Source organism: Vidua macroura, chromosome 2 (genome assembly GCF_024509145.1).
Source record: "Vidua macroura isolate BioBank_ID:100142 chromosome 2, ASM2450914v1, whole genome shotgun sequence".
NCBI classification, from domain to species: Eukaryota; Metazoa; Chordata; class Aves; order Passeriformes; family Viduidae; genus Vidua; species Vidua macroura.
In genome coordinates this window covers 41,255,877-41,268,412 of record NC_071572.1, presented here as the reverse complement: position 1 = coordinate 41,268,412, position 12,536 = coordinate 41,255,877, and the positions used below count along the sequence as shown (strand labels likewise).

Here is a 12,536-nt window from a genome sequence, read left to right as displayed (position 1 = left end):
TTCCAAAGGGCAGTACAAATGGTATCACAGAAGATTATGCCCATCTGGCAAATGGTGCAGTTTACTAAAGAGAATTTTTGTCCTTAAAACAAGCAAATAAGTAAAACATGAAATAGCCTATCCTGGCGAACTGTGGCTTTGGAAATGCCAACATGCTTTGTAGGCTCACAATGGTCTTTGGAGAAGGGGTGGAGCAAAGACATACCAAAACAAATGAGTGAAAAACAATTCTCAAGATCAGAAGTAGAGGTTGTTCCTAGATTTTTACACCTAAGAAACAACATTTTTTAACTGATGATTTTCAGAATTACTGTATAAAATTATATTTATTAGAAATAAGACTCCAGAATACTTTAAGGCACCTCATGGTGAAGAAATAATTTAAAGGCTTGAATAACTCAGGAGACTGAGTTCTTTTTCCAAGATCCCCAGTAAGGTATGCAACTTAGAGTAACCTGCTTTGCTATTTCCAAATAAAGCACATTTTTACAAATGGAATTTAAAGTTATTTAATTTTTTCTTTATAAGGAAACATAAACCACCTTGTTGGAAAGATAATGTATTCATTTAACAGACCAAGACTTCCACCACATGAAGGCCTTTTTATTCTCCTGATTTGAGTTCTGCCATTCAGGTACACTGCACCTTTTTACCCAACTCAAATGAAATGGGTCAGTCAGACTTAATCAACATCTGAACAAAATAGCTATCAACAATACCAGTAAGACCAGTTTACTGAATATTTTTCTTGCTTTAAACCAAAAAGATGAAATAATGCCAGTGACAGACATGAATGACTTGCTATCAGTTGTTCTACTCAACAATTTATGGGTTTCAAGTGTGATTTTGTAAAAAATTTGTTTTGTCTAATATTGATATTTGATACCTACAGCAAGTAGTGTCCTGCCAAAACACGTGAAGAAGCAGAATCAGCATTTTCAGAGATACCAAACATTTTTGTGCACATTCAAAAAGCTGCAGGATCAAATTAATTCTAGCTTATAGACTGATAGCTAGATCAGCAAGGGTCTCATATGAGTGAGTCTGTAGCAGCCAGTGTTTTGGAGTTCTGCTCTGAAATACAACTTACCAGAGATTCATTTTAGAGCTGAAATGAACTAAAACTGTAATTATACCCTTGGTTTACGCATGCAGATTTCCTTGGGTCTGATAAAAAAATATAAACTCGAGGTATGTATGGCCAGGAGAACTTACTATTCTCTTACAGTATTTAAAAGTCTCTGTATTATACATCACATTTCTTCTTTTATAAGAACTGTTTAAAAATAATAGGAATTCCATATTGTAGAACACAGACTCTGAATATATTCACACTGCTCAAAAAAAGAAGATAAACAAAGGAGCTCAAACTCCCAACTCGATGAATTGCACTGCCTTACTGGTCAGCTCACCGTAGCTGTGTTTTGCACCACTCCAACCAGGTTTTTCCATGGCAAAGCTTGAGCAGAGTTTGGACATGGATCCATGGATCCTTGTCAAAAAGGCAGTTGTGGACAAGGCCATGAAGTTGAACTTTCTTTACGCTACACAGTCCCCCAGAATTATCTTACATAACTTTATACATTTAAACTCTGCAATGCAACCACTACTCTCACTCAGCTGCAGAACAGCCCTATCCTTATTTCAGACAACTTTAATGGAAAACAGCCACAGAACACACAGGATGATAACTGTGTGCTAGGACACTGTGTAAGTGGACTGCAGCAGCTTGGAGAAGGGCCAAGCAATACAGAAAGTGGATGTGGCTGGTGTGTTCTCAGAAGGATCTGCCATAAACACTGCACACATGAGTACATCTCTGCCATGTGGCTGGGCGACTGGTAGCTGCCTCTGGCTGGCTGGTATTTTATCATCAGATGTAGCACAAGCCTCCTGCTGCACATCACTGTGTGAAGTTCAGTTCCACTGATCTCAGTGGAACTTGGTACAGTGTAAGGTGCTGCACACTGCAGAAGTGTTAGGACTTGACAAAAAAATGCTAGGGCCAAAAGCATCTCATTTTGTAACTCCCCCCTAATGATTTTTAAGCATGTTAAGAGGATGTTACCAGCACGCACAGACGCCTGATGTTTGTTCCACAAGGTCCAAAAGTCCCTGTCCCTCAGAAAGCTGGCTGGTGGCACTGCAGACACAATCTCCTCTCTCCTGGGAACTCCCAGCAGCAGCAAGCCCCAGTGCAGGGAGGATGCTGTAATAGGGGAACAATGATTCTGCCTCTCTCCATTGGGCTTGCTCCGAGCAGGAAAACGTCCAAGATGAGTGGTTGTGCTGAGGCACAGGCTTCGGCCTCAATTCAGTTCTCAGTAAGAAGTAACTTTGTATCTGACTAAATTGCATTCTGGTAGAACTGCTTGAAATGAGAAACATTTGTGTTTGCCTTACTTTTAGACTGCTGGATGAACAATGGGTAAACAACACTTGTTCGGCATTACAAAGGTAATAGCAAGCATCTTCAGTATTTTTAAAAAAGCGCAATATTCTCCATGTCCTGAAGAAATCTGTTGCCTTTTAGTCTCTCCTGTGCCCTTTAAACAGCAAGATGAATAGATGTATTTTCTACCGGACCTCAAAGAATAGCTCACTAAATATGAAAAAAATCTGAAGCAGCACAGCACTTGCTTGGTTTATTTTTTAAACATGGGAACAGTGCCTTTGTGTTAAAGTGCTTTGCTGAATCAGGACATAACTTATGAATATTGAACCCCTCTCTCACTGCATTCCTCTCTATCAGCAACAGCCACTCCAAATTACAGGTTGTATTTTCCTACTTTTTCTGGCAGGATGCTAACTTTACACAGCTGAAGTTCAACAGAACCCCTGATGCAAAACTAAAGTTACATATTTTTAACATATATCTAATGAATTTGTTGTGTACCCTGCAGTTACAGCTTTGGCTTGAAGGCACAAATATTAAGGCACAATAAATGCAAATAATGTATACATTTCAATGTGTTGTGTTGAAGATAACTTTGTACTACACAGTCTTTAGCTATAATGACATGTCATTCAAACATTTCCTCAAGTTATTTTAATACTTTTTTTTCTTTGATAACCTGGGTAAAAATAGGAATGTATGTTAAATTATTTAAATATTTCTTCAGTGCAAATGTGGTAATTTTCTTCTGAAGTACAGAAGATTGAGATTGATTTTTCAGCATTTGGATTTTAGCAAAATAAAATTAATATTTACATTCATCTTGAACAGCATTATTTGAACTGTTTATAGTAAAAAAAAAAAAAGTATATAGTACTTTTTTATCAAAAAGAAAAAGTGGTTTTGGCTTCTTCAAGTTTTTTTCCTACCAGCCTGCATAGATATTTGTGACAGGTAGAAAGACAGTTGCTCTAGTTGCACACTACCAAATCTGCTGTTCAGATAGAGCTGTCATTCTAAAGTGACACTGAAAAAAAATTGGGTTTTCTTGCTCTCAAAATATTTCTAAAAGAAAAAAGGACACATTCCAATTATTTTACTAAGCTCCAAATATGCACACTAGACCTGTTAGGTGTCCTGCACCTTTTAAATAAAAGAGATCTCTACCACATAACTTTCAAGCAAAAACTGAATCTGCCTAATTTCCTTAGCAATACAAACATAATTAGTTGGAAAGAAAAAACATATTGCACTGAAATGAAAGAAACAGGGACAATATAAATTTTCTTCTCAGTATTAAATAGGAAGGATGTCCAGTGCAAAGAACTGCCCTCCTCCCTTTGCTCTCCCATTGACACTTGCAAACATTGCCACTGAGTTTAGATGATCTCAGGTTTACATTCTACAGAGAACAGTTAAGGCAATGAGGAATCACAGTGCAGTTTCAGTTATGCATAATCCTGAGGAAGGATCCAAGGAGGAGTCTGTGGCAAGCTGACCATTCTGAACAACTTCTGGGTAATTCTTACTGAAGTATACCTAGGAAAAATATTACATTCTATGAGTAATTATGTACCAAAGTCCATTTAGCTTCAAACAATATTTCTGGAGATATATATAGCAGAGATAAATACATATTCTTAAGGAATCACAACAGGAGCTTCAGGTTAGTGGCATTCAGTTAATGTACGCCACTGAAAAATTACTATATGAACTTACATTAAAACAAAATGTGCAAAAAATCCCACACAACCTGTCGATCCCTCAAATTTTGTTAATTCAGATGAGCAGATATGTTTTATCACTTTACATTAAACTGATAAGTAAAATCATTTTACTAGCTCAAAACATGGAGATAAATTAAAAACAGGATGACAAAAGAGCTGTGAAATCTTGCGTCTGCACAAGGGTTTCTCATTTTCACACATAAAATGAACACAATGGATTTGGATGTTAAAATCAGGTTGTAATCCCTATATTTTACAAACTGTGATTGACAACCATTGAAACTTCGAAGTATATGTATGAAATATCCCAGCCTTTAATTTGTGCTGCAGAGCAGTTATAGGGCCTATAGAAATGTGATCTCTGGATAGTGAACCACAATAATGAAAGAAGAAGCAAAAGCTTTAACAATGACTCAACCAAGCAACTTCTCTAAAACGTAAGATGATACCAAATAATAGGCCAGTTCTTTGCCAAGCCTTTGAGTTCCTGAATTCTACCAATTTCTAGCTCAACTAGAAGAGATACAGGTTTCCTGATAAATGTATAATCAGAACATAAAGGAAATGAAATGCTGTCAAGTTTCACTGTTCCACGATCATCAGTTTTTAGCAGCTGTATCATATCTCTGTACCTTGACAGATGCGCATAACAAAATGAAATAATGTCAAGACTTGTGTGCTCTTATCTAAAAATGTGTTGGGTGAAAAAGGACTTCAAATGCAATTTTTTTTTCAAAGAAGAATGTGAAAAGTTTTGTTTGAGTCTTTAAAAACAGAAAATACACTATCTTTCTGAAGCTGACACGTGTCACGAGTTAGGTCTCATAGTCAGACTGCTTTGAGTACAGCTTATGAAACATTTCTGCAATTTATATTTAAAAGTCTTGTCAACAAAGTTCAGTTTGTTTGATAATAATGTCCTTTTCATATACATGAATACATGTGTAAGACACATAGGATAAAAAAGAAATAGTTATTGTACAAAAATGTTCCTATAAGTACCACTGTCATCTTTTGTGTACTCACTAATGCAGGGTATATGCATTTTTACAAGTTTCAAAGACTATTAAAGTCTGATTTGAATCAACAGAAGACTTGGGAGTCCCGTTAAGAGACAGTCCTCAGCAACCAGTCACAATCGGATGCAATAGAAGGAAGTTAATGAGGCTGCTGACTGCACACAGGCTGCAGACGGCAGCCTCAGTATTCCCATCCCGTTCCTGGTTTAAAACATAAAACTTTGGCATACTTTTAATGCAGCTTTTGAATGTGATTTTTTTTAAATGGAAAGCTAATAGAAAATCTTGGCACATTACTAGAGATGTAATGAAATGGCAGCTGCTTTTCAACTGTCTCATTGCAATTTTTTCCCCGAGCCCAATCCCTCAAGATATTAAATGCCCAAGTCTTCATACAAGTTTCTTCCAGTGCCAACAGAGCTGCAACCTTTTTAAAAGTAATCACTGAGGTGAGAGAAGACCTAGTATTTTAATATTTACACATCTGTCATAGCTTTAAAGTAAAATAAAACAACTTTTATTTTTCCCTCAAAGTACTCAAACCTGACTGACAGAAACCCATCCCTATCCTGATGCCACCGAAGCCTGCAGAAAAGCCTCTCTCAGCACTGCTACGAGCAGGGAGAACACACCAACTTCTGTTTATCTGAATAATTGAGCACTTTTATATTTTTTTCTTTTTTCACTGCTTGATGATTTCTCTCTTTCCCACAGGATTTTCTCCTAGCAGCTTCTTCTAAACTGAGCAAAGATAAAAACAGTCTCATGATGTCAAGCATAATTCAATTGCCATCAGGCTCATGGGCTGTTTAATGCATACTCAGCAGTATCCAATTTGAGTTGTGCCTGTGTTGTTGTCTTTGACATTTGCACAAAAATGGGGATACTGAGTGACCAAGTGAGCCATACAATAGCAACTGGATCAATTTGGAAGCCTGAGCTAAGGTTCCAGCAATAGCTCAGTCTTGCAATGCTTTGCTAAGAGGCCTATGAGATTTTTTTTTTTAATTATGTTTCTTAAATATGCCCAAGTTAGTCTTCCCAATTTAAGATGTGTAGTACCTCAGTACCTCTTAATTTGCACTTAAAGGATATATGCAGAATCAATACTTTTCCAGAAAATTCATTTAAAGTTTCAGCTTACTGAAAGAAGATCTTGATGCCAGCTTGTGTTGTACAAGTTCAAACTGAAACAAATCAAGATTCAGGCCCAAAATGTGATCTATCAAATAATCATTGCCAAAGTATAGCCACGATCCAAACCATTTTACTTAGCAACCCACTGCAATGCTTTTTGAAAAGTATCTATGTATGTCATATTACCATTTCTTTTTATGTGCAGCATGCTGTTTTCCAAAAACAGAAAGAAAGCTGTTCTTCATAAAAACACTTCTTAGTAACCACAGTAGGAATGTGGGAAAGCAACAGCAATACATGCAGCAGACTCAGTAGTGTAAAAAGAAAAGCCATTGGAATCAGCTCTTCTGACTAAGCGACTTCTCTGAAAGTATGCATGAAGCACAAGGGACAGCAATAACAAAACCCCTGAATTGTCCAAGTCCTTCAAACAGAAGGAACTGTAACTCTGCTTCTGGGTAGCTGCTGACTGGAGATACAGTCTCTTGATTCCCATATTTTTGGTCTGAGTGTGGATAAGCACCATGCTTTGCATTCTTGGCAGATGCTAAAGCTTGTATCTGCCTTCTAGCCTGGGAGTTAGCAAACTTTTTCATCAAACCACATTTCAGCAGAGACTGGTTCCTGGATCTCTTCCCTTCCTGTACAAAATCACATAACATTGATGTGGTAACTGCAGATGACTATATGGGCAAGTAACATCAGGCAATTAATTTTATACATTTTGAATCATCTTTGAATGCAATTGTGCAATTGGAGAAGGCTCTAGGGAAGGAAGGAATGACAGCATGACATAGCTAAATTTCTACAGATGACAGCTGGACAGCCTCACCTCTTGCATTTCCAAGGAGCAAGCCTTAGGAAGCTGGCCTTCACTTTACAGACAAACAATGGTCACATGAATTTGAAGCTACCCTTTTAAATATCATTTATATAACCTCCAGATTGTAATGCACATACCACAGAAAAAATGGCTAACCCATTCCCTTCTAATAAGAAAATAAATTAAGCTACACTGCAGCAATGGAAGAGGACAGTAGAACTTGTAACACAGCTTAGTTCAAGACAAAACTCCTCAGTTCTGCAATTTGTGTCACACAAGAATTTATAGTGTATGCTCTTAGCTACAGTGCTTTACTTGAAAAACTCTTTAAAAAACAAAATCTGAGAATATGAACAGACACAGAAATCTTATCCCTAATCTTCAAGAAGTCCAGTAAAATAGCATCCAGCCGTGAGCACACAGCCTCCATGACAGCACAACTTTTTTTTTTTTTTTTTGCAACTTGCATCTATTGCAAGTTGCAATAATGCATCTATTTTTTTACTGGAAAATAGTCAAACACCTGCCATTTTGTTTCCTGTCTTTGTGTGTTGTTCCCTGTGTACTGGTTTTTTGTTTCCTTGAGTAACAGTTTAGACTTTGTGTTCCTCTAGCTCTGCTCCACACATCCAGCAGCTTGAGAAAAGGAAAGCAAAAAGGCTAAAGAGCTTTGCCTCTTGCCTGTAAAAGGCTCTCTTAGGTTGTTACCTGCTTAATACCAGTGCCTTACTCGCATGCTGAAAGCACAGTTACATGAGTTCCAAGCAAGCTGCTGCCAAACTGAGCACTGCCAGTCTCAGCTGCAACAATGCTGAAACTTTGTTGGCACTGAGAGAATTAAAATCTTGCTCTGGATGTCCTGTGTGGTAAATTATCAAGAAAAAAGAAAGCAAGCCAAAGCTAGTCAAAAAGATCCTCAATCACAGGTCATTCTTTTTTATCTTCTTATCTCTCCTTCAGCTTTCCATCTGAGAAGTGGGGATGATATAGCCTCACCTCACAGGCATATTATGAAAACGAATCCACTGCTGTCTCTTAAACACTTTGATTGCCAGAGGAATGCCCACAATTACATTAATAATTCTGTACTCCGAGTAGGATTTGAAAAGTTGAAAATGAGGCACAAAGCCTTGCAGAGAACAAGGAGGCGACAAAACATTTCTTAGCTGAGCCCTGCTCATCTTCGGTGCAGAACAGAGAGCTAGGGTACAAGAATGAAGTAAGGGAATGCACAACAGAAGGAATGTGATCAAACTCTCAGGGACCACAGTATGGTCACAGGCACTGAGCCCCAGCTAAAATCTGATGGACCCTTTAAAAAATATAGACATAACATATAAATGTTTGATTCTGCAGACCTAATGTGTTGTTTATGGCAAGTTAAGATCAATGCCCAGCACAAGCGAGTATGTCCTATATTATTTACACTTACTGTTTTGTGTACACACAAAAGGATGCAAGAAATCCAGTTTTTCAACTTAGGGTATATAAATACATGTATCATTTGGAAGTCTGTGTATATCCCACTGAAAATTATGGCTTTGCCTTGCAAAACTGACAGATCCTTTAGCGGAAGGCTTACTGCAACACTGAATATGCTAACTTGAGATAAATAAACTGCAGAGACAAACTTAATTATCTCTTCTTCTAAAATTACCCGTTTTGCTGTTTCAATCAGAGAAGCCGCTTCAGTCTTGCCCACTTGTTGCACCATTTTGTAAAACAAGCTGTCTTGTTCTTGCAGCAAAATATAAGGCTCACCATATTCTTTCAGTCTTCCCGCATCTAAAACCTGTTAAATCAGCAGAAAACAATGCATTAACATAAGAAAATTAAAAATTAAATGTTAGAGACTAGAAACAAAATGTAGGTGACTACAGGCAAGGGGGAAATGTATGCATTTTTAGCACTAAGATGAATTTTGTACCCTGAAAATGAATTCTGTCCTCTTCAAACTAGTATAACACTTTCTCAGTTTACAGACTTGTTGTACAATTTTAGAGTGCCCTACAGCCATTTCCACCTATAGGAATCCAACATGAAGTTATGCAGAATATGGAAATACAATGTTTGTGCAGCCAACAAAGCAGATTATAAGATTCATTGTGTAAGAAGGAAACAAAGAGGTCCAAAATGGGCTCTGAAGTAAACAGCTGTGGGTAAAAACCACGCAATAACCACCAAGACAGTTAAGGGAGAATAAGTAGGTCTTTTGAATTAGAGGTGAAGGTGTAATTAAAGAAAATGAGGGTGTTGCTGAAAAGATAAACAATTTCTTGCATCAGTTTTTGCCAGCTATGTATTAGAAAGATATTTAAACCTGACCCTATTCTTTCCACATAAAGAACAGATCAGATGCCAGCATGGACACAGCTACCCAAAAAGAGAGGAAGGGAGAAAGAAAGAACAACAGAGAAATTAAATAAGTATAAAGTCAATAATCCACAGAGAATATACACAGTCAAAAATATAGGGAAAAAGTAAGAATAAGATGGTTGAACCTCTATGAAACTGTTCTCAGACTAGTGACTTCATTTAAGGACTGCATGGCAGCAAACATTGAACTTATATTTTTAAAAGCCTTTACAGGATTAATTCAAGGAAATTTTAGACTAGCATATATATTTTGATGTAAGACACCAAATTAATGAAAACAGTCATTAAAACAAAAGAAGACACACAGATCACAGGTAGAATTAATTCTCCACAGTTTTAGCAATCACAAATCTGATACAATTTTTAATGCACCAGAAGAAAACTAAAGGAAAAATGGTTTATATGGATTTTCAGAAATATATCTGGCGTAACTAAATAACCATGTTACAAAGAACAAAGCTTTTCAAAAACCTGGGCAGAAAACAAGATATTTTAATTAAACAGTGCAGCTTTCTTTGTAGAAAGCTGAACAGGTAGGAACTGATGGGAACCATATTGTTCTGGCATAGGTGGTAGCTACTTATGTTAATCATCAGAAAAAGGAGGTGTCAGAGAAGTGACAAACCTGCGAATGACAAAAAAATGTGCAGATAAGACTAGACCAGAGGTTCAGATACACCTAACTAACCTAAGAGAATGAGAAACACAATAGCAGGGAAAAGCCAATATTGACAAATGCAATGCACTCAAATACTTAACTGGCTTATAAATTAATGGTATTGACTCAAGAAAGATTTGGGTTTTAGTCTACAAGTCCAGTACTTTACGCCATGAGTAGGAGTAATGGAGTTTAAAAAAAAAGGAAAAGTATTTATGTGAGAAAGCAATTCACAAAATATTTTTGCTCTTATATAAATAAAAAAACCTGAATGCACAGGCATGCTATTGACAAAGACATTGCCACAACAAAAGGACTTCAAGGACTCATAACTCAAGCCATAACTGTGGTGTACATAGTTGTAAGAAAAAAAGAGAGATCTAAAAAAATGGAGCTGTTGATTTCAGGGAAGAAACGAATAAAAGGTATTGTGAGGACAACTTCCAAAGTAATAAAAATAGTGTGCAAACTTCTGTTTGAAAGAAGAATCTCCAACAAGCTTGGAGATAAATTGAGAGTCCTGTGAGGAAGCTTTCAAATGTGTCCTTTGGCTGTGCAGCTCCACAAAACCAAACATCCTGACAGTCAAGGGTCTGGCAGATCTCCAAGAAGCCTGGACCCCAGTAAATGACAAAGTCTACAGGGAAGGAGCACAGGTGAGCTGACCCCTTTGCCTGCACTGCTGTGAAAATACCACACTGCCAAGATCACTGTCAACTTGTTTAACACCAGAGACCCAGCACCAGGGAAAAGGCACCCACTCCTTCCCTTCCGGTTCAATTAAGTACATGGCATTTGAATGGAAAATAACTCAGACAACAAACAGCAGCATAATTAAATCTAGTTTTATGAACTGCATGCACAGAAACCTGCAAGAAGATATTTGCTATTTTCAAAAGCTTTTAACTTAGAGAACCCAGCCTATATTATGAATTTCGTTTGCAAGTGATTTGTAGTATGGTTTGGAAATGGAGCTGAAGAAAGTGCTCATAGAAATATCTTAAATATTAGTAGTATTGCACCGCAGAACATACAGTCATTTAATAGATGCAGTATTTCACCTACAGAAGTATATTTGCACACATGCTGACTTTTCAGTATACTTAGTCCTATCCTATTAACTCTGAATATTTTTACTTTTTACTTATCCTTTTTACTCTGACTAATTATAAATACAAATTTTTAACCACTGTATGTCACAGTTAAGGACAGCTTCCTTAAAAATGCAATAAAAATTCATACACAATTCGACATTTAAATCAGGGTGCCACAGCATAGAGCACCTCTATCTCCTTTAAGTAAAGCTTTTCTCAGCATAGCACTAGATTATGCAAGCACTCCTTAAGAAAGGAAACAAAAAGCATCTTCATTAAATGTGTCTCTTACTAGTAAAGAACTGCAATAGATAAGTAGAGGGTATAAAAATAATATTACTGCAGTATTGCAATTTTAATATCCATTTTGCAAATATCTGAAACAACTACAAACACAGACAGTCATTCCCCTCCAGAAAACCTGGGGAAAGGGAAAGAATTATTCTTTCTGGGCAAGTTTTAAACAGTCAAGTCTAGAAGATGAACTGATAGAGATAGCAATTTCTGTCCGGAGAAACTCCATCCACATTTTAAACAAATCATTAACCTATTCATAGCCTTTCTTTGGAAATAAACCCCAAAGTTGTGTTATAAAGACAGACAGAACAGCCATAGAAAAAAATTCTGAAATTAAAAGTGAAGAATGAAACTGAACATACAATATTGTTCCTACAAGTCAGGAACACTATAAACCCTGTTCACCAAGGAAAACCACTTTCTACTAACTGCTGTTATACATGAGACAATGGAGAAAATTTAAGCTGGTTTACTTGGTAGTTATACATTTATATATTTATATATTTATTAAAAAGCACTTAGACAAAGAGATAGGTACTCTTCTTTGAAGAAATGTGTGCTGATAAGATTTACATAAATAAATAGGTACTTTGGCTAAGGCTTTGCATACTCTTACTCACTGACTCCGAGCCAAATTAAAATCATTAGGACTTCAAAAAGCCAGCTAATCATTCAGGAAAGGTGGAATCTGGTGTTTACCAGCCACATATTTTCTGATCAACTTGCAATGCTTATCACTGCACAATACAAGAGAATCGAACCCAGATGCGTCCCAAGGCAGTTGTACCAGTGGAACTTGATACAGGAGAGCCAGAGAAGCTTGTAGCTGGCGAAATCAGATCGGCAGGGAGATTGTGGAGGACACACACAGGAGCACTTGACTCTGAATCAGACCTGAATTTCATCACAGACTGCAGTGCAGATATTGAGAGAGGGATTTTGAGCAAATCACTCAACTTTTCAGCTCCTCACTCTGACTCTTTGTAAAATACACAAAATAAAGACTTGAT

General features: G+C 37.0%; 1 protein-coding gene across 3 annotated transcripts in view; it reads right to left on the bottom strand.

The window, feature by feature from the left end:
- Positions 1 to 3,441: 3,441 nt before the first annotated feature.
- ABCC4 (ATP binding cassette subfamily C member 4) overlaps positions 3,442 to 12,536 on the bottom strand; it is a 136,631-nt gene continuing 127,536 nt past the window's right edge. For all 3 annotated transcript variants that reach the window (XM_053971651.1, XM_053971652.1, XM_053971653.1), the window contains 2 exons: positions 8,759 to 8,893; positions 3,442 to 3,934 (listed from right to left, as the gene is read on the bottom strand). In XM_053971651.1, the coding sequence (XP_053827626.1) occupies positions 3,827 to 3,934; positions 8,759 to 8,893 (243 nt within the window). In that variant the 3' untranslated portion in view covers positions 3,442 to 3,826. The remainder of the gene's footprint in view (positions 3,935 to 8,758; positions 8,894 to 12,536) is intronic.